General features: G+C 43.9%; 1 protein-coding gene across 1 annotated transcript; it reads left to right on the top strand.

Moving 5' to 3' along the window:
• Positions 1–109: 109 nt before the first annotated feature.
• LOC123946294 lies at positions 110–20,302 on the top strand. Its single transcript, XM_046011770.1, has 2 exons — positions 110–530; positions 19,902–20,302. The coding sequence occupies exons 1-2, from the start codon at positions 110–112 to the stop codon at positions 20,087–20,089; spliced, it is 609 nt and encodes a 202-aa protein (XP_045867726.1). The 3' UTR covers positions 20,090–20,302.
• Positions 20,303–20,610: the final 308 nt, after the last annotated feature.

Genomic DNA, 20,610 nt, shown 5'->3' with positions numbered 1-20,610 from the left:
AGTCTTTTGTCATTGGCTAAACTGAAAGCCACGCCCCCAAACGCCACGGGTAGGCGGGAGGATAGCTGTAGGACTCTCTGATTGGCTGGGAAGACGCTGGGGGCTGCGCATGCCCAGACGCGGAACCCCCCCTCCTCAGCTGTTGGTGGTCCTAACCGTGGCCCAACCGCGCCGCCAGGGGACGCTCGAGCGCCAGGCTGGACGCGGAGCCGCAGCCTTGGCGTCCCCCAGCGTCCCGCCGCCACCAGCTCCCCGCGCTCGTTTGGTTGTGCCTGTGGGCGCGCGGGTCTCGCAGAGCTTCGCGGGTCGCTTTCCCCGGGCCGGGGCCACGGGTCCCCAGGGGCAGCGGAAGCCCCCACAGGGCGCCTGGGCTTCCTTGGCGCCGGCCTGGCCCCTGTGCGGTTTTTCTGCAGCATCATATTTGTTTCTCCCCCCGCCCCCCAATAAACCAACTCTTCGGAAGCGCGGTGCAGCCGTCAAAGCGCTTTCCTGGCCGTTGCCTTCCTGGCGCTTCTCCACGTCCCGGGAAGGTAGGCTCTATCATCAGCCCCGTTTCAGACAAGAACCTTTTCATCCTAACCCGTGCATCTCCGTGAGAAGCGGCCCAGAAACGTGGAGCCGGAGGCAGGCTTGCCTCGACCGTCCTGGGTGTCCCCTCCGTTGCTGGCATTTTTCTACTGAGGTTGTCATCTGGCCATCCCGGGGGGTCCGGAGGTGCTAAGGGAGAAATCACAGCTAACGCATGGCAGGCCGCACACTAGACCATTTTACCTGGTCTTCTTTAATCTCATGGATCAGAGAGGTTCTGTTAGCACCCCAGGAAACAGGTGGTGTGGGGTCTAGGTCACGTGCACCTTGTGAGGGTGCTGGGGGAGGGGCAGGGGGGCGCTGAGCTCAGCTCTGAGACCCCAGCCAGCACGGAATAGGGCCCTGCAACTATCCCAGGCTTTCCCGTTTCAAAGGGTAAAAGAAAATTCGATTTTTGTTCTTGCATTGCCTTTTAAAATGTATCTGCTTTTAAGTGAGTTACGCATTCAAAGGAAGCTTGCACCATATACGAGTTCAAAACATGATAATAAAATGGAAACCTTGAAACCTCAACCACAACCCCAAAAAGTGGTGATAGAGTTAAGATTTATATAAGCAGACTGTGCTCTTGACAGCCACTGATTTGAGTTCTCCAGGCACATAACTTGTTCATACATCACAAGACACCTGTGGGATCAGCACCTTTAAACCCATTTTACAGGTGAGAAAACAGACACAGAGAGAGGAAGTTACTGGACAGGGCTGGCTTGAGACCCAGGTAGCTGGCCCTGGAATCTGTGCTGTACGACTCACGGCACCTACATCATCCCCTCTACCTGTCTAATTCTAACCCCTCCATGCGCCTGCCTCCTCTGGGAGTAACCACTATCATGGATGTAGCGTTTAATATTCCTTTTCACTGAGAAAAAAAAGGGGGGGGCACCTGGGTGGCTCAGTGGGTTAAAGCCTCTGCCTTCGGCTCAGGTCATGATCCCAGGGTCCTGGGATCGAGCCCCGCATTGAGCTCTCTGCTCAGCAGGGAGCCTGCTTCCTCCTCTCTCTCTCTCTGCCTGCTCTCTGCCTACTTGTGATCTCTGTCAAATAAATAAATAAAATCTTTAAAAAGAAAAAAAAAAGGAAAAAAAGGCCGCGGAAACAACCCACAAACTGGGAGAAGATATTTGCAAATCATTTATTCTGTAATGTATTTGTATCTAGAATATATAAATGACTCTTACAGCTCAGTAATAAAAAGGCAAATAGCCCAATTTTAAAATGAGCAAAGATGGGGCCTCTGGCTGGCTGAGTCAGTTGAGCATCTGACTCTTGATCTCAGGGTCATGAGTCCAAGTCCCATGTTGGGCATGGAGCCTAGTTTAAAAAAAAAAAAAGAACCAAAGTGACAAGCCCAATGGCAGGAACTCTGTCGTTGTTGGTGAAAATAAAGAACCAGACAGCCACTTTGGAAGTCAGTTTTGCAAGTTTCTTACAAAACTAAACATTCTCTTACCATGCGATCCAGCAATCACGCTCCTCGGTCTTCACCCAGATGAGCTGAAAACTTTTGTCTGTCCAGAAACCTGCGCAGGGATATTTATAACAGCTTCATTCATAGTTGCCAAAATTTGGAAGCATCCAAGATGTCCTTTGGGAGGTGAATGGATAGATGAACTTTTGTACATCCACATAATGGAATATTCTTTAGCATTAGGAAGAAATAAGCTCTCGAGCCATGAAAAGACATGGAGAGGGGCACCTGGGTGGCGCTGTGGGCTGGGCAGCGCACTCTTGCTTTCGGCTCCTGTTTTGGTCTCAGGGTCCTGGGATGGAGCCTCGAGCTGGGCTCCATGCTTAGTATGAAGTCTGCTCAAGACTCTCCTTCCCTCCCCCTGCCCTCCCAATAAATAAATAAATAAATACATAAATAAATAAATATTTTTTAGAAAGACATGGAGGAAAGTTAAATGGATATTACTAAGTGAAAATAAAAAGCCCACCTGAAAATGCTGTATGCGGTATAATTCCAGGTCTATGGCGTAACAGAAAAAGACGAAATTGTGGAGACAATAAAAAGATTATTGGTTGCTATGGGCTGGGGAGAGGGAGCAAGGAATGGATAGGCGAGACTCTGTGATACTCTTTTTTTTTTTTAAGAGTTTATTTATTTATTTGACAGACAGAGATCACAAGTAGGCAGAGAGGCAGGCAGAGAGAGAGGGAGAAGCAGGCCCCCTGCTGAGAAGAGAGCCCCATGCGGGGCTTGATCCCAGGACCCCGAGATCAGGCAGAGGCTCAACCCACTGAGCCACCCAGGCGCCCCTCTGTGTGATACTCTGTGGTTGATAGCTGTCATTATACGTTTGTCCAAACCCGTAGAGTGAACCCTGCTGTAAACTGCGGGCTTTGGATGACAGGGGTGTGTCCACGGAGGTTCATCAATTGGGACAAAGGCACCATTGGTGGGATGGGGGGATGTTGATGACAGAGGGGGCTAGGGTTGGGGGGTAAGCGTATAGGGGAAATCTCTGTACATTCCACTCAATTATGCTGTGAGCCTGAAACTGCTCTAAAAAATAAAGTCTATTTTTTTTTAGTGGGCAAGGGATTTGGATAGCTATTTCTCCAAAAAAGGTACATAGTGACCAATAAACACCTAAAAAGACACTCAACATGGTTAGTCATTAGGTAAATGATAAAATCAAAACCATAACAAGAGGCCATTTCTTACCCATAGAATCCTAGGATAAAAAGATAATAATCAGTGCTGGTGAGGATGTGGAGAAATTGGAGCTCTCATACATGGCTGGTGGGAATGTAAGATGATGCAGCCACTTCAGAAAACAGCCTGGCAGTTTCTTAGAAACTCCAGTCCTGGAGCACCTGAGTGGCTCGGTGAGTTGAGCCTCTGCCTTCAGCTCAGGTTATGATCTCAGTCAGGATCCTGGGATCAAGCCCGGAATCGGGCTCTCTGCTCAGAAGGGAGCCTGCTTCTCCCTCTCTCTGCCTGCCTCTCTGCCTACTTGTGATCTCTGTCAAATAAATAAAATCTAAAAACAAAAACAACTCCAGTCCTAGGTATCTACCCAGAAGAAATGAAAACATTTGTCCATATGCAAATGTTCATACCAGCATTGTTCACAGTAACCAAAAAAGTAGAATCAACCCAAGAGTCCATCACCTGATGGAGTGTAAAAAAAAAAAGTGGATAAAAATGTGCGATATCCATACCATGGAATACTCTTCATCTATGAAGAACCTTGAAAACATTATGCTAAATGAAAAAAGCTAGAAACAAAACACATATTGTATGATTTCATTTCTATGGAGGGTTCAGAAAAGGCAAACAGGTTAGCGGGCGGGGTGGGAATGAGGAGTGACGATAGCATAAGGTTTCTGGGTTTGTTTTATTTACTTAAGTTCAGTTAGCCAACACACAGAATATCTTTAATCTCAGATGTAGTGTTCAACAGTTTATCATTTGCGTTTCTGTTTAGGCAGCGGGAGATGCTCCAAAGTCTGTGGTGTCGTGTACAACTTTGTAAACAGACTATAAAGTCCACTGAATTGCACACTTAAAATGAATGAAGGATAAATTTTATGTAAGTTACCTCTCAGTCAAGCTGTTGGGAAAGACGGCCCCTGATGATTTTTCAAATGTGTGAGGTCCAGTGTATTTTAATAATGTCTTCTTGCTCTCATTGCCTTAAAAAAGAAAAAAACCCTCTATTTGTCTTCGTTAAAAAACAATGATTTTAGAAAATCAGAAAAGTATAGCACAGCACAGAAAATAAATATCCTCTATAGAATTAGAAGCAATGCAGTATACAGTGAAAAGAATTTATTGTCTGTTCCTGATACTAGTTATAAGCTCTATATCAAGTTACCTTTCCCCCACGGTCTTTGGTTTCCACATCTGTAAAATGGGGATAACCGTGGCTACCACACAGGGTTGTGAGGATTACATGAGATAAAGTATGTAACGTGAAATGCTTAGAAGATGTTTGGTGCACACGGATGCTTGCTAAGTGTCTGCTCATCAGATTGTGAGAATCCTGTTAACTTCCTTTAGCCACAGTCCCTAGAACATGTTACACAGAGTAGATCCCGGCGAAGAAGAGTGAAGCAGCAATCTCGTGGGGGAGGGGTGGGGTGTGCGGCACATCCAGGGTATTTTCTTGATCCTGTGTTAGCATCTAAGACCCCAATTTTTACTTACATTGTACATTACACCCCAAATTAAGAAAATGTCAATATTCTGTAACAAAGAATGTTACTTTACTGGGGGAACGGTGTTAATATAGATGTCGGTTAAAGGCTAACCACTCCTCCCAGCCCCTCCTGCTACTGTCCTTGGTGCCCAGTAAATGTTAAATTGGGCTGAATGGAAGCCCTGGGCATTTTGGAGCCGTGTTCAGTCGACAGTGGAGTGACAACGAGATCCCCGAATCTCTTGTCCAGTGTTTCTCTTCCACTCCCTCCCTCCTCCCACCCCACTATTGTGTTGATTTAAAGTTTTTCCATCTAAAACAGTCAACATCTGCTTGTGTTCTTATTCCTTGAGACTACCTAGGGTCAGAGATAAGAGCAGAGGGTCTGTTGAGTTCCAGTGGCAGAGGGGACCATGGAGTCCCCAGAGGGAGGCAAAACCAGGAGCTGATTCAGGGTCCAGAAACAGCCACACACTGCCTCCTGCTTGGCCTTTCCTTTCTGGTCCCTAGAAAGAACAAAAAGCGGCTTTTTATCATTTTCCCTGTGTTATACCAAACATTTTAAATTAAACTTTTAAGATAATTGTAGATTCATGTGTTTAAGAAATAAAACAGAAGTCCGGGTATGGCCTTTACTCCGTTTTCCCCAAAGGTAACTTTGTAAAAGGATAGGGTAATAGAACAACCAGGATATTGACATCGATACAATCAAGAAACAGTATTCCCATTGCAAGGACCCCTTGTGTTTCCCTTCCCTCGCCCCCTTCTGAGTCCCTGATAAAGGGACTCCGTTTTGTCATTTCAAGAATGTTATGCTAGTGGGATCATACAGGATATAACCTTTAGAATAGGGTTTTTTTTTTTTTCTCATCAGCATAATACTTTTAAGATTCACCCAGGTTGTTGTGTGTATCAAAACTTTATTCCTTTTCATTTCTGGGTACTATTCTGTGATACGGATATCCCGAGGTTTAACCACTCCCCATAGAGGACATCTGCGTTATTTCCGATCTTAGGCTCTTATCAATGGAACTGCTACAAACACGTGTGTATAGTTTTATGCTATTCTGTGTCTTTGTTTCTGTGGTGTAAATGCCCAGGAGCGTAACTACTGGGTCATGCGTTTGCTGCCTATACTGTTGTTTCAGAAACTACTAAATTGTTTTCCAGAGTGACTAAACCATTTCACTTGCCCAAGAGCGGTGTGCAAGTGTCCAGTTCTCCACAGCCTGGTCTGCGGTGATGCGGCAACTTCTGTATTTCAGCCGTTCTGAGCGCAGTGTAGGAAATACCTCACTGCTGTTTTAATTCGCATTCGCCTTATGGATAGTGATCTTGAACATCCTATGCTCATTTCCCATTTTTAAATGCTCATTTCCCACCTTATACTCTCTCTACTGAAATGTCTTTTGCCCATTTTCTAATCAGATTGTTTGTTTACCTGTTGACTTTTATAAGAGTTCTTTATATATTCTGGATACTAGTCCTTTGTCTGATGTGCGGTTTGCAAATATTTCCTCCCACTCTGCAGCTTGTCTTTTCCTCTTTCTTTTTTTTTTTTAAAGATTTTATTTATTTATTTGACAGACCAAGATCACAAGTACGCAGAGAGGCAGGCAGAGAGAGGGGAGGAAGCAGGTTCCCCGCTGAGCAGGGAGCCCGATGCAGGGCTTGATCCCAGGACCCCGAGATCATGACCTGAGCTGAAGGCAGAGGCTTAACTCACTGAGCCACCCAGGCGCCCCTTGTCTTTTCCTCTTTCCAACAGGGTGTTTCACAGACCAAAAACGTTTAATTTTGATGAAAGCCAATTTATCAACTTTTTTCCTTTTATGGATTGTGCTTTTGGTGTCAAATCGAAAAACCCTTTGCCAAGCCCTAGGTTCAGAAGATTTTCTATGATTTTTTTTTCCCTAAAAGTTTTATGTTCTACATTTAAGTACCTGATGCATTTTGGATGAACTTTTGCTTAAGTGTTAGATTTAGATAAAGATTCTTTTTTTTTTATTTTTTTATTTTTTTTGCCTGTGGATGTCCAAATTACTCCAGAACCATTTGTTGAAAGCCAGTTTTTCTCCACTGAATTGCTTTTGCACCTTTTTCAAAAGTCAGTTGAGGAGCACTTACTTGGGTGGCTCAGTCGGTTTAGCGTCTGCCTTCCGCTCAGGTCAGGATTCCAGGGTCCTGAGATCAAGCCCCATGTTGGGCTCCCTGCTCAGTGGGGAGTCTGCTTCTCACTCTTGCTCTCCCTCTGCCCCTTCTCCCCCACTCACATTCTCTCTCTGTCTCAAATTAAATTTGAAAAAAATTTGTTTATTTATATCAGAGAGAGCACAAGTAGTGGGAGCAGCAGACAGAGGGAGAAGCAGGCTCCCCACTGAGCAAGGAGCCTGATGTGGGACTCGACCCCAGGATCCTGGGATCCTGACCTGAGCCGAAGGCAGACACTTAACCAACTGAGCCACCCAGGCACCCTTCCTTACCCAACGTTTCTCTCCCGGAACTCCTTTACTTGTTTCAGGCATGTTTATGATGGCTGCTTTAAAATCTTTGCAGATAATTCTGCCTTTGCCACCTAGCTGTTGGCATCTAGTGATTGTTTTTCTGTTGTTTCAGTTTACGCTGTTCCTTGGTTTTGGTATGATCAGTGATTTTTTTTTATTGAAACCTGGACATTTTGTGTATTATGGTATGAGATCCTGGATCTTATTTAAACTTCTTTCCCTCTTCCTTTCTTTCTTCCTTTCTTTCCTCTCTTTCTTTTTTTCCCCCTCTCTTCTTTCTTCCCTCTTTCCTTTCTTTTCCTTCCCTTCCCTTCCCTCCCCCCACTCTCTCTTTCTTTCTTTCTTTTGTTCTTTCTTCTTTCTCTTTCTTTTGTTCTTTCTTCCCTTCTTCCTTCCCTTCCCTTCCTTCTTTATTTCCTTCTTCCTTTTTTTTTTTTTTTTTTTTAAATGACACCACTCCAGCAAGGGAAATAGAGGAACTTCCTTGTTACTACAATTCAGGGAAGGAGTCCAGGTTCCACTCAGCCTTAGCGGACACTAAGGGGGGCCCCTCACAGTGATCAGCAGGAGTGGTAGTTCTGGCTGCCTGCGGATCTCCCTCTCCAACCTTTCTGGTCAGTAAGGGGCAAGGGGCCTCCTTACTGCTCCTCCCTTGTGGCTTTCACAGACACCATGGGAGCGAGGTTGCTTTCTACCTTGGTCAGAGGTAGAAGTCCCGCCTCTCCTCTAGGTCTCCTCTGACAACACTGAGTAGGAAGGGGGAGATGCACCAGGTGTGGTCATCCGAGCGCAGGGCCCCGTGTGAAGCTGGCTCTGAAAATAATCTCATCACTTTAGATTAGAGGGAGATCTCACAGGGCATGGGCCAAAGTCAGAGTCCTCGGGAGCGGGGAGTAGGGGGCAGGAATCTGGATTTTGGACCCTGCCACGTACACTCTGTGAGACCGTGACCTGCTTTCCCGGGACATTCCCAGTGTTCCTGGCCACCCACGGAGCCAGATCCAGAGAACATGGAAGAGAAGGAGGCATAGTCCTTGCCCTCATAAGACTTGGCACTACACAAACTCCTGGAATCTGGGTCAAATTCTGGGTAGGTGCTGAGGGGCAAAAAGCCTCAAGAATGACTTAGGATTCATTTCCCGCCCCCTTGAGTTGAGTTGACTATTAAGTTGTTATCGCAATATAGAACAACAAAGAAGTGTGCTCCTTAGATAAGAGGACGGAAGTGTGCAATTTCACCGTTCTTGCACGTATGCATTTGTGGGCTGAGCTTCGGGGAGGCGGTGTGTACACGGCTCCTACCATACCTGTTGTTTCGCATCTGCCTTTTCTTTCTCACGAAACGTCTCCAGGGTCATTCTCTCAGTTTCTCGCGATCTGATTCATTTTAGTTCTGGAAGGCATTTCTTTTCTTTCTTTCTTTTTTTTTTTTTTTTTAAAGATTTTTTATTTATTTCAGAGAGAGAGAGAGATCACAAGTAGGCAGAGAGGCAGGCAGAGAGAGAGGGGGATGGAGGCTCCCCGATGAGCAGAGACCTGGGATCATAGACCTGGGATCCCAGGACCCTGGGATCATGACCTGAGCCGAAGGCAGAGGCTCAACCCACTGAGCCACCCAGGCACCCCTGGAAGGCATTTCTTTCTTTCTTTTTTTTTTTTTAAGACTTTATTTATTTGACAGACAGAGATCACAAGTAGGCAGAGGTAGGCAGAGAGAGAGGAAGGGAAGCAGGCTCCCTGCTGAGCAGAGAGCCCGATGCGGGGCTCGATCCCAGGACCCTGGAATCATGACCTGAGCCGAAGGCAGAGGCTTTAACCCACTGAGCCACCCAGGCGCCCCTGGAAGGCATTTCTAATGTGGATATATCATATTTTGTATTTCAGCTCTCCCCTAGTCAGAGATCTGGGGGGCTTCCAACCCTGTGCTGTTAAAACATGGGGCACCCCCGTTCGTGCCTCACCTAAGCCTACCTGGGTGGGTTTTTCTCGGGATCAGGTAACCAGAGGTAGACTGGTGGAGGCAACAGCTATGTGCCTTTTACGTAGATATGGCCAAATTGCCCTCCGCTCCCTGACTGAAAGTACTGGTTTCTCGCCCCCACTTCGACATTTAATATTATCAGTTTTAGAGTTTTACCAACTTGAGGGGAGAAAATGATAGCCCTTTTTTCTTTAATTTTCATGATTACTAATGAAATTGAGTGGCTTTTCATGTGGCTGCTTCTGTTTCTTCATATTCTTTGCCCATTTTTCTATTTCACTGTCCCGCTGATTTGCGGGAATACTTTTTGTAGTGTCCATATTTAACGCTTGCCATATGTACGGCAAATACCCCCACTTCTTGTTTGTTTTCAACTTTGTTGATGGCTTGGTCATATAGGAGTTTAAGTATTTGTATAGTCTAAGAATTATGAGTCTTAATTATTTTTTAAAAAACATTTTATTTATTTATTTGGAGGGGGAGGGGCAAACGGAGAGGGAGAGAGAGAAACTCAAGCAGACTCGTGCTGAGCTCGGAGCCTGATGCAGGGCTCGATCTCACAACCCTGAGATCACAACCGGAGGTAAAATCAAGAGTCGGATACTTAACCGACTGAGCGGCGCAGGCACCCCCACAACCCGCCTCTTATCTGTGAGATCTCTTCTACTCCAAGGTTGGAAGCATATTCTTTCAAAAAATACTTTGATGGGGGCGCCTGGGTGGCTCAGATGGTTAAGCATCTGCCTTCAAGCCCCATGTCTGAGCCGCATGTCTGGCTCCCAGCTCAGCAGGGAGCCTGCCTCTCCCTCTCCCTCTCCCCCTGCCTGTGCCCTATCTGCCTCTCTCTCTCTCTCTCAAATGAATAAATAAAATCTTTAAAAAAAAATAAAAACTTTAATAGGGACGCCTGGGTGGCTCAGTGGGTTAAGCAGTTGCCTTTGGCTCAGGTCATGATCCCAGAGTCCTGGAAACATGTCCCACATGGGGCTCCCTGCTCAGCAGGGACCCTGCTTCTCCCTCTGCCTGCTGCTCCCCCTGTTTGTGTGCATGTTCTCTCTCTCTCTCTCTCTGACAAATAAATAAAATCTTAAAAAAATACTTTAATAGACTCTTTGAAAGTTTTTTTTTGAAAGTGGAGTGCTGTTTGTCTATAGGGGGTCATGAAAACACATCGCTAGTTGGGGTGTACTTGTGGTTAGACGTTAGGATGCTGGGGCTCCCCATTCCTGCTGGGTGCTCGGTACCAGCCACCGAGCCCTTCTCTGGTCAAGAATCCTCACACCCCGTGTTTGATGCCTCTGTATTGGTCTGCTTGCCACAGGTTGGGGGGAGAAGAAGTCCGTCACCTTTTTGCCTCCCATGAGTCCCCAGCCAGTCATCCTGATCGGGCTCTGTCCTTGCTCCCCAGTCCTATCACTCTGACAAACAGTCAGAGACCCCCAGAGACTTTGCACCTTCCACAGTGATGCTGTCTGCCTGTACTTTGGGCTTGCGTGTCCTCTGCCAACCTCCTCCTGTCTGCCTTCCACTTTTGAGGGACTCCTTATAGCTCCTAGTGTAACAGACATCCCCTTTGGCGTCCAGTCCCATTATGGATTTATTTTTTTTTTTAATATTTTATTTATTTGACAGAGAGAAATCACAACTAGGCAGAGAGGCAGGCAGAGAGGCAGGCAGAGAGAGAGGAGGAAGCAGGCTCCCTTCAGAGTAGAGAGCCAGATGTGGGGCTCGATCCCAGGACCCTGGGATCATGACCTGAGCCGAAGGCAGAGGCTTTAACCCACTGAGCCACCCAGGCGCCCCTGGATTTATTTTTATATCTATGTTCTTTACCTCTGTGGTGTGAGGTAGGAGCGAGAGGCTGTGTGCAGGTGGCAGGCTGGTGTCTGGGCCCATTGACCACTGAGAACCTTCCTATTGTCCTGACACTGAAGGCTGACTCGGCTCACCTAGATTCTTGAGTCAGTCATTTCCCCTCAAAATTCTTAACTCCACTCTCCTCTGACAGACAGTATTGCCTGTGGCAATTCTGATACCCTTTTGAGTCTTTATTCTTTTTAGGCAATCTGGTTTTTTTCCCCTCTGCCTTAATGTTTTCTTTTCTTTTTTTCCTTTTTTTTTTTTTTAAGATTTTATTTTTAAGTAAGCTCTACACCCAATATGGGGCTTGAACTCACAGCCCCGAGATCAAACCTCGCTTGCTCCACTGACCAAGCCAGTGCTTGCTCGACTTCCCTCTTAATGTTTTCTTTATCCTTAAAGTTAAAAAATCTTTAAAAAATCTTTTAAATTAAATTAATTAAATTAAATTAAATTTTAAAAAATTTTAAAAAATCTTACCAGAATATGTATACTTAGTGTTACTTTTGCCTTATTTGGTTCATCTAAAAGCGTGTGATTAAGAGTCAAGGCTTCCTTCACTTTGAAGAACATTTTTATTTCATTGCTTCTAACTCAACTCTCTTCCTCCTGTTATACTCATTCGACTATTCCACCTTCTAGGTTTGTCTTCCATATCTCTTATCTTTTCTCTCAATGTTTCTATTCTTTATAGAAGAATTTTGCCTCTGTGCTCTGGGAGAATTTCTTGGTCTTTTAATGCACTTATTCAGTTATTTTTTTTTTTTGCTTTTGTTCTTGTTTTTTTTTGTAGTATCCAACCTACTATTCACAGTTTCCATGATATCTTAAAATTTAGAGGCATCTGGCTGGCTCAGCTGATGGAGCATGCAACTCTTGATCTCGGGTTTGTGAGTTCAAGCCCCATGTTGGGTGTGGAGATTACTTAAAAAATAAAATCTTTTTTAAAAAAATCAACTTTGGGGCACCTGGGTGGCTCAGTGGGTTAAAGCCTCTGCCTTCAGCTCAGGTCATGATCCCAGGGTCCTGGGATCAAGCCCCGCATCAGGCTCTCTGCTCAACAGGGAGCCTACTTCCCTTCCTCTCTCTCTGCCTGCCTCCCTGCCTACTTGTGATCTCTGTCTGTCAAATAAATAAATAAAATCTTTTAAAAAAATCAAATTTAACTGTTGGCCTATATCAGGATAAATTTTTATTCCTGCCTGCTGCAGTTTCAAAGATACACTGTCTTCTTGGATATTGTTGAGAATACAAAATAGGACATTTCTAGCTTTCTTCTGTTTTGGAGGTTAACTATTGCAGAGGAGACCATGGATTGCTCTGAGTCATGGTGCTGAATTCCTCCTTCTGGCCATTTCTTTTCGCATGCCCTTTTTTCTGTTTCTTATCCTTAGAAATATCTATGTTTGTTCTGTTAGGAGTTGAGTGGGTTCTTTTGAAGATTGTGTGAGTACCTGTTTTAAATGTTTGAAGAATGTTTACAGTGTTTGAAGTCTGGATGAAGAAAAAAATAGAAGAGTTCATTTAACTTTACTCTTTAAAAAAAAAAAGATTTTATTTATTTATTTGACAGAGAGAGACCACAAGCAGGCAGAGAGGCAGGCAGAGAGAGAGAGAGAGAGGGAACCAGGCTCCCTGCTGAGCAGAGAGCCCAGTGCGGGACTTGATCCCAGGACCCTGAGATCATGACCTGAGCCGAAGGCAGTGGCTTAACCCACTGAGCCACCCAGGTGCTCTAACTTTACTCTTTTTTAAAAGAGTTTATTTCATTTGAGAAAAAGAGAGAGCACCTGAGTAGGGGGAGCAGCAGAGGGAGAAGGAGAAGCAGGCTCCCCGCTGAGCAGGGAGCCTGAAAAGGGGACTTGATCCTAGGACCCTGGGATCATGACCTGAGCTGAAGGCAGATCCTTAACCAACTGAGCCACTCAGGCCCTAACTTTACTCTTTTTAAACCCAACTTTATTGATGTATAATTGGCATATTGGTTTTTGGTAATAGATACTTGTGAAACCATCATCACAATTAAGAGAGTGAGCGTATCTGTCACCTGTAAAAGCTTCCTCGTGTGCCTTTGTGATCCCTCCCTCCCACTTCTCCCTCTCTGTACCTCCATCCGAGACAACCACTGATCTGCTTTCTGTCTTGAAAACATATTTGCATTTTGTAAAATTTTAGATAAATGGAATCATTCAGTCTGTATCCTTCTTTTTTTGGCTTCTTGCACTCACCAAAACAATTTTAGGATTCCTCCTTATTGTGATGGGGATCAGCAGTCCATTCCTTGTAGTGGAGAGTGTATTCCGTTACATGGATAGGCTGAAATTTATTTATTTACCTGTTCGGGGATGTTTGGGTTGTTTCCACTATGGAACTATTGAAAATAAAGTTGTTATGATTATTTGTGTACATGTCGTTGTATGGAATACATTTTCTTTCTCGGGTAAATACCTAGAATGGGATGGCAGGTAACACGGCAGGTGTATGTTTTTATTTTTTTTATACTTTATTTATTTAGTTGACAGAGAGAGATCACAAGTAGGCAGAGAGAGGCAGTCAGAGAGAGAGGAGGAAGCAGGCTCCCCACTGAGCAGAGAGCCTGATCCCGGACTCGATCCCAGGACCTTGGGATCATGACCTGAGCTGAAGGCAGAGGCTTAGCCCACTGAGCCACCCAGGTGTCCCTCTGTTTTTATTTTTAAAGAAACTTCTGAACTCCAAAAACTAGTTATATCATTTTACATTCCTCTCAGCAGTGGTTGAAAGTTCAGTCATTCCACTTCTCATCAACAGTCAGTCTCTTTAATTTGAGGCCATCTTTAGTAGGTATGGAGGATATCTTATGGTTTTTTATTTTAAAGATTTATTTGTTTATTTGACAGACAGAGACCACAAGTAGGCAGAGAGGCAGGCAGAGAGAGAGGAAGAAGCAGGCTCCCCGTTGAGCGGAGAACCCGATGCGGGGCTTGATCCTAGGACCCTGGGACCACGACCTGAACTGAAAGCAGAGGTCCTAACCCACTGAGCCACCCAGGTGCCCCTATCTTATGGTTTTAATTTGCATTTTCTTTCCGTAGTGACCAGTGGTATTGAGAGTATTTTCATGTGCTTATTTACCATCTGTTTATCTTCTTTTGTGAAATATCTGTTTAAACCGTTTACCTATTTTATTTTAGTTTTTTTTTAAGATTTATTTATTTATTTATTTGACACAGAGAGAGAGAGAGAGAGAGATAGCGAGAGAGGGAGCACAAGCAGGGGGAGTGGGAGAGGGAGAAGCAGGCCCCCTCCGCCAAGCAAGGAGCCCGACATGGGACTCGATCCCAGGATGCCAGGATCATGACCTGAGCCGAAGGCAGATGTCCAACTGACTGAGCCACCCAGATGTCCCTTATTTTAGTTTTTTATTTAAGATTCTATTTATTTATTTGAGAGAGACAGAGTTAGAGACAGAGAGAGTATGAGCAGGGGGAGGAGCAGAGGGAGAAGCAGAATTGCTGCTGTGAGCAGGGAGCCCAATGGGGGCCTCCATTCCAGGACCCTGAGATCATGACCAGAGCCAAAGGCAGACGCCCAACCAAGTCACCCAAGGACCCTATCTTTTGCCCATTTAAAAAATCAGTTGTTTTGGGGGCACCTGAGTGGCTCAGTGTGTTAAAGCCTCTGCCTTCGGCTCAGGTCATGATATCAGGGTCCTGGGATTGAGCCCCACATTGGGCTCTCTGCTAAACAGGGAACCTGCTTCCCCCTCTCTCTCTGCCTGCTTCTCTGCCTACTTGTGATCTCTCTCTCTCTCTCTCTCTGTCAAATAAAAAAATCTTTAAAAAAATCAGTTGTTTTCTTATTATTGAGTTTGAGTGTTCTTTGTATATTCTAGACAGATCTCTATATTAGATATATAATTTGCAAATATTTTCTCCTAGTCTGTAACTTATCTTTCTGTTCTCTTAATAGTGTCTTTCGAAGAGAAGATATAAATTTTGATGAAGTCCAATATATTAGCTTTTTTCCTATAATGGATCATGATTTTGGTGTTATATTGAGAAATCTTTGCTTAATCTGTGGTCACAAAGATTTTTTCCCATGTTTTCTTCTAGAAATTTTATAGTTTTTGGTTTTAGATTTAGGTCTATGATTAATTTTGAGTTATTTTTTGTACATGGTATGAAATATGAATCCAAGTCCACTTTTCTCCATATGAATACCCAGTTTCTCCAGGACCGTTTATTGAAAAGACTTCCCTCCAGTGAATTACGTTTGCACCTTTGCCTCAAACCGATTGACAGTACCGAGGCTCTGCCTCTGGACTCTCCTGTTTCATCTCTCTTGACATCAACAATTTCATATTGTCTTGATTGCTGAGCAACTTTGTTTTTTTCAAAAGTGTTTGGCTATTTTAGGTCTTTCACATTTCCATATGAACCTTAGATACAGCATATTGGTTTTAAGAACTAAAAAAATTTGCTGGAATTTTTATTACAATTACACTGAGTTTATAGATCCACTTGAGGGTGGAGTTGACATTTTAACAATGTTGAATCCTCCGATCCATGACCATGGTATACCTCTTCACTTACGCAGGCCTTCTTTAATTTCTCTCAGCAGTGTTTTGTCGTGTTTAGTGTACAGATCTCGCACACATCTTTTGTCAGATTTTTTCCACACATTTCATATTTTTGATGCTATTATAAATGGTATCTTAAAATATTTCAATTCCCAGTTGTTCATTGCTATGATATAGAAATATAATTGACTTTAAAAATTTTTAAAGATTTTATTTATTTATTTGTCAGGGAGAGGGAGAGCACAAGCAGGGGGAACAGCAGGCAGAGGAAGAATCAGGCTCCCCTCTGAGCAGGGAGCCCAACATGGGACTTGATCCCAGGACCCTGGGATCATGACCTGAGCTGGAGGCTGACATGTAACCAACTGAGCCACCCAGGCATCCCTAACTTTTTAAATCTTTAAATATAGTTTATTTTTTTTTAAGATTTTATTTATTTATTTGACAGAAAGAGAGATCACAAGTTGGCAGAGAGGCAGGCAGAGAGAGAGAGGAGGAAGCAGGCTCCCTGTGGAGCAGAGAGCCCAATGTGGGGCTCGATCCCAGGACCCTGAGACCATGACCCAAGCCGAAGGCAGTGGCCCAATCCACTGAGCCACTCGGGCGCCCCGTAAATATAGTTTATTTTTTAGGCAGTTTTCTTTTCTCAGCAAATATATTTTATTTTTATATATTGATCTTATATCCTTCAACCTTGCTAAACTATAGTAACTTTTTGTATGATTCTGTAGGATTTTATACACAATCATGTTTTCTGCAAAATAAAGACAGTTTTACTTATTCCTTTCCAATCTGGCTGACTTTTACTTCTCTTTCTCTGTCTCTCCTATTCTCTCTTTCTTTGTATGTTAAATTTTGTAGCTCATTGAAGGGAGGGGTCATCTTTTATAATGGCTGATTATGATTATCAAAATTGAAAAACATTACTTTAATCCATGAATAACATTATGATATCTTTGCAAGTGAAAGGTTTTTGTCTCATTTGCAATTTGCCACAGAAATTGATGGAGAAAAATGTTACAGCTCTTTTATGCAATGGACACAAGTAGTATTATATAAGATATATATTTCTGGTATATAGCTGAATCCTTGCAGTAATAAGGCTCTGACTCTGGAGATCTGTTACTCAAAGTATTGGGTTTGATGACAGGAAAAAAAATTGACAAGTGGTAATAAGGCAGATTTTCAAATGTTAGGTTGGTCATTGGACTAGATTAGTCAGGGTGGGGTAAGTTAGATATTATGCTTTATTGTTAATATCTTTGCCCTTTTCAGGAATATGGTAGGTTTACTAATGGAGAAAGGGGCAATTTCTTCTTCCTTTTGATTGAGTTCATTGTCTAAAACTTCCAGTATGTCATGTAGAAAGGATGAAGGCAGACATCCTTGCCTTTTTCCTGAACTTAGGGGGAAAGCGTTCGCTATTTTACCACTGAGTATATTGTAAGCACTAAGTTTTTCATTGATGTCCTTCATCTGGTTGAGGATGTTCCCAGTTCCTCCTAGTTTGCTGGGAGGTTTGTTTGTTTTTTTCCCCAAGAACAGATGTTGATTTTATCAAAAATTTTAAAGCATCTATTGAGATATTCATATGCTTTTTCTTTTTTAGTTTGTTAATATGGTGAATTATATTGATTGGCTTTTGAATGTTGAACCAACCTTGCATTCCTGAGGATAAACTCCTTTGGTATTATGTATTATTCTTTTTATATGTTAGTTTCAAGTCAAGATTATCTTTTTAGACATATTTTTTAGAGATAATCTTTTTTTAAAAGATTTTATTTATTTGACAGAGAGAGAGATCACAGTAGGCAGGCAGAGAGAGAAGGGGAAGCAGGCTCTCCGCTGAGGAGAGAACCCGATGCGGGGCTTGATCCCAGGAGCCTGAGATCATGATCTGAGCTGAAGGCAGAGGCTTAACCCATTGAGCCACCCAGGTGCCCCTTAAACATATTTTTCTAAAGATTTTATTTACTTGAGAGAGAGCACAAAGGAAGAGGGAGAAGCAGAAACCCTGGTGAGCAAGGAGAGCCCAACATGGGTCTTGATCCCAGGACCCGGAGATCATGGCCTAAGCCAAAGGCAGACACTCAACCGACTGAACCATCCAGGCACCCCTCAAGTTAGGATTTTTCTTCCTTCCTTCCTTCCTTTCTTTATTTCTTTCTAAAGATTTTATTTATTTATTTGCCAGAGAGAAAGAGAGAAAGAGAAGCACAAGCAGGGGGAACGGCAGGCAGAGGGAGAGGTAGAAGCATACTCCCCGCTGAGCAGGGAGCCCAACGCAGGACTCCATCCCAGGACCCTGAGATAATGACCTGAGCTGAAGGCAGACGCTTAACCGACTGAGCCACCCAGGCATCCCTCAAGTTAAGATTTTCTTAATAATATTTGCCTCTATGTTTATGAGGGATGTTGTCCTAGTTTTCTTTGTCCAGTTTTGATGTCAGATAATGGTGTCCTCATACAGTAAGATAGAAAGTGTTCTCTCCTCTTTTTCAGGAAGAGTGTGTAGAATTGGTATTATTTCTTCCTTGAAAGTTTGGTAGAATTCACTAGTGAAGCCATATACATCTGGAGTTTTCTTTGTGGGAACGTTAGGTAAATTTAATGTCTCTAATAGATATTGTGTTATCAGGTTATGTATTTCTTCTTGCATGAGCTTTGGTATTTGGTTTCTTTTAAAGATTTTGTCCATTTCCTCTATATTGTCCAATTTATTGGTATGGCATGTTCATAATATTCCCTTACTACCGTTTTGCAATGTATAGAGTCTGTGTCTTTATTACCTTCATCATTCTCGATATTGATCTTCTCTCTTTTCTATTGCATCTTTTTTTTTTTTTTCCTGGTTTAGTCTATTTACAGAATTAGACATTTTGTTGACCTCACAAAACCAGTTTTTGGTTTTGTTGATATTTTTCTATTATTTTTCTGTTTTCTATTTCAATTATTTTCACTTTAATCTTTTAAATTTTAATTCTTTTTTTTAAAGATTTTATTTATTTACTTGACAGAGACCACAAGTAGGCGGAGAGGCAGGCAGAGAGAGAGGAGGAAGCTCCCCACTAAACAGAGAGCCTGATGCCAGGCTAGATCCCAGGACCCTGGAAGCATGACCTGAGCCGAAGGCAGAGGCTTTAACCCACTGAGCCACCCAGGTGGACCTTATTTTAATTCTTATGCTTAATTTGGGCTTTATTTGCTCATCCATTCCCAGTTCCTTAAAGTAGAAACTGAGGTAATTCATTTGAGACATTTGTTATTTTCTAATACAGCTATTTCTAGTGCTGTGATTTTTCCTCTATGTACTGCTTTAACTGCATCCCCACCATTCTGATATTTTTTCATTTTCATTCAGTTCAAAATACTTTCTAACTTTCTTTTAGATTTTTTATTTCACTCGTGTGTTATTTAAATGTATGTTGTTTAGTTTCTAAATATTTGGGGATTTTCCAGGGGTCTTCCTTTTACTGATTTCTAATTTAATTCCATTGTAGTCAAAGAACATACTTGAAACTTTTTTTTTCAAGGCTCCCCACCCAGTATGGGGCTCAAACTTACAACCCCAAGATCAGGAGTCAAATGTTCTACCAACTGAGCCAGTCAGGTAGCCCCTAGAGATGACTTTAATATTTTAAAATTTTTGAGGTTTGTTTTGTGGTTTAGAATATGGTCTGTCTTGGTAACTATTTCATGTATATATGAAACTAAGCATTTTTCAGTTTTAAGCATCCATACTTTTTTTTTTTTTTAGATTTTATTTTTTGAGAGAGAGAATGCATGTGTGAGCTGGGCAAAGGGCATGGAGAGAGGGACAGGGACAGAGAGTTTTGAGCAGATTCTGTGCTGAGTGCAGAGGTGCAGAGCCAGACTCAGGGCTTGATCTCAAGACCCCAAGATTATGACCTGATCCGAAACTAAGAGTCAGACACTTAAGTGACGGAGCCCCCCAGGTGCCCCCATAGTTTTGTAATTATTATTTAGTTACATTCATAGTAATTTGGGGGATGGTGTCAGTTATTGTCTTGAATCAGAAGATGTCTGCCTCCCAGAGGCAGGCTCTGTGTCCTATTTGCCTTTCTAGCCCCCCAGCATTTCTCCTGGCCCCAAACGGAAGCTGAGCAGACACGGGCTGAACGGCTAGGGGGTGCTCAGAAACGGTTAGACTGTGTTCTTGTTTTTGACTCAGAAAATATCCTCACTGTGCCATGTGACAGGACGGAGTCACACCCCTTTATGTCTTTGTATCCCTACAGGACTTGGCACGTCGCTTGGCACACCGAAGGCGCTCGGACAGCGCGGGCGGCCCAAGATGGGACTAGAGAGATGGCTACAGAGGGCTGCCTCCGACGGGTGGGGCCTCAAGGCCGCCCTGAGGCACCTGGCAAGCTGCTCCGGCCACAGTTGGAGGGGCTGTCCTGTCACAAAGCCCCCTGAGACGTGATGTCACACACAGACACCACTGTCCTTGCAAAAGGGAGGGGCTGGGCCCCGGATTCCCAGACTTAGCTGGGCTCCCGTGCCCTTCACACGCTCAGCCCCGGAGCCAGACGGGAGGCGAGGAGGACACTGTCTGGACCGTGGTAGGGTCGCTGGGTGCTCTGCAGACCGCTGACATCATCGCGGTTGGCAACTTTGGCAAACAGGCTCGAAGGTTGTCCTCAGTAAGGCTCCCAAGCAGGTGAAAATTGTGTTTGCAGCTCTCAGCTTCCCTTTGCCACATCCCTTCCCACCTGGCACTCCCCTTCCCTTCTTCTCTCCCACGGGACCCATTGACTCTCCTCTCTTCCTCTAGACCGCCTCTCAGGAAAAGCCTGATAACTTTGCTCACACTAAATTATAAGTGACTAAAAAGCTTCCTGGTGAACACATTGCGGGCGGGTTTCTCCTAGAAGGTGGTCGGGAGAAGGGAGGCGCACAGGGCCCTGCAGAGAGGGGAAAGGAACCAAGCCTGGCAAAGGCCCC

Source organism: Meles meles, chromosome 7 (genome assembly GCF_922984935.1).
Source record: "Meles meles chromosome 7, mMelMel3.1 paternal haplotype, whole genome shotgun sequence".
Lineage (NCBI taxonomy): Eukaryota > Metazoa > Chordata > Mammalia > Carnivora > Mustelidae > Meles > Meles meles.
Note: the sequence above shows the minus strand (reverse complement) of the source record. Positions and strands in the feature narration are given on the sequence as shown.

Bases quoted from the DNA above. Each gene is read 5' to 3' on its own strand.
- LOC123946294 (XM_046011770.1), top strand. From the start codon at position 110: ATGCCCAGACGCGGAACCCCCCCTCCTCAGCTGTTGGTGGTCCTAACC. The intron at 531-19,901 runs GTAGGCTCTATC...GTATCCCTACAG, and splicing joins CTTCTCCACGTCCCGGGAAG to GACTTGGCACGTCGCTTGGC.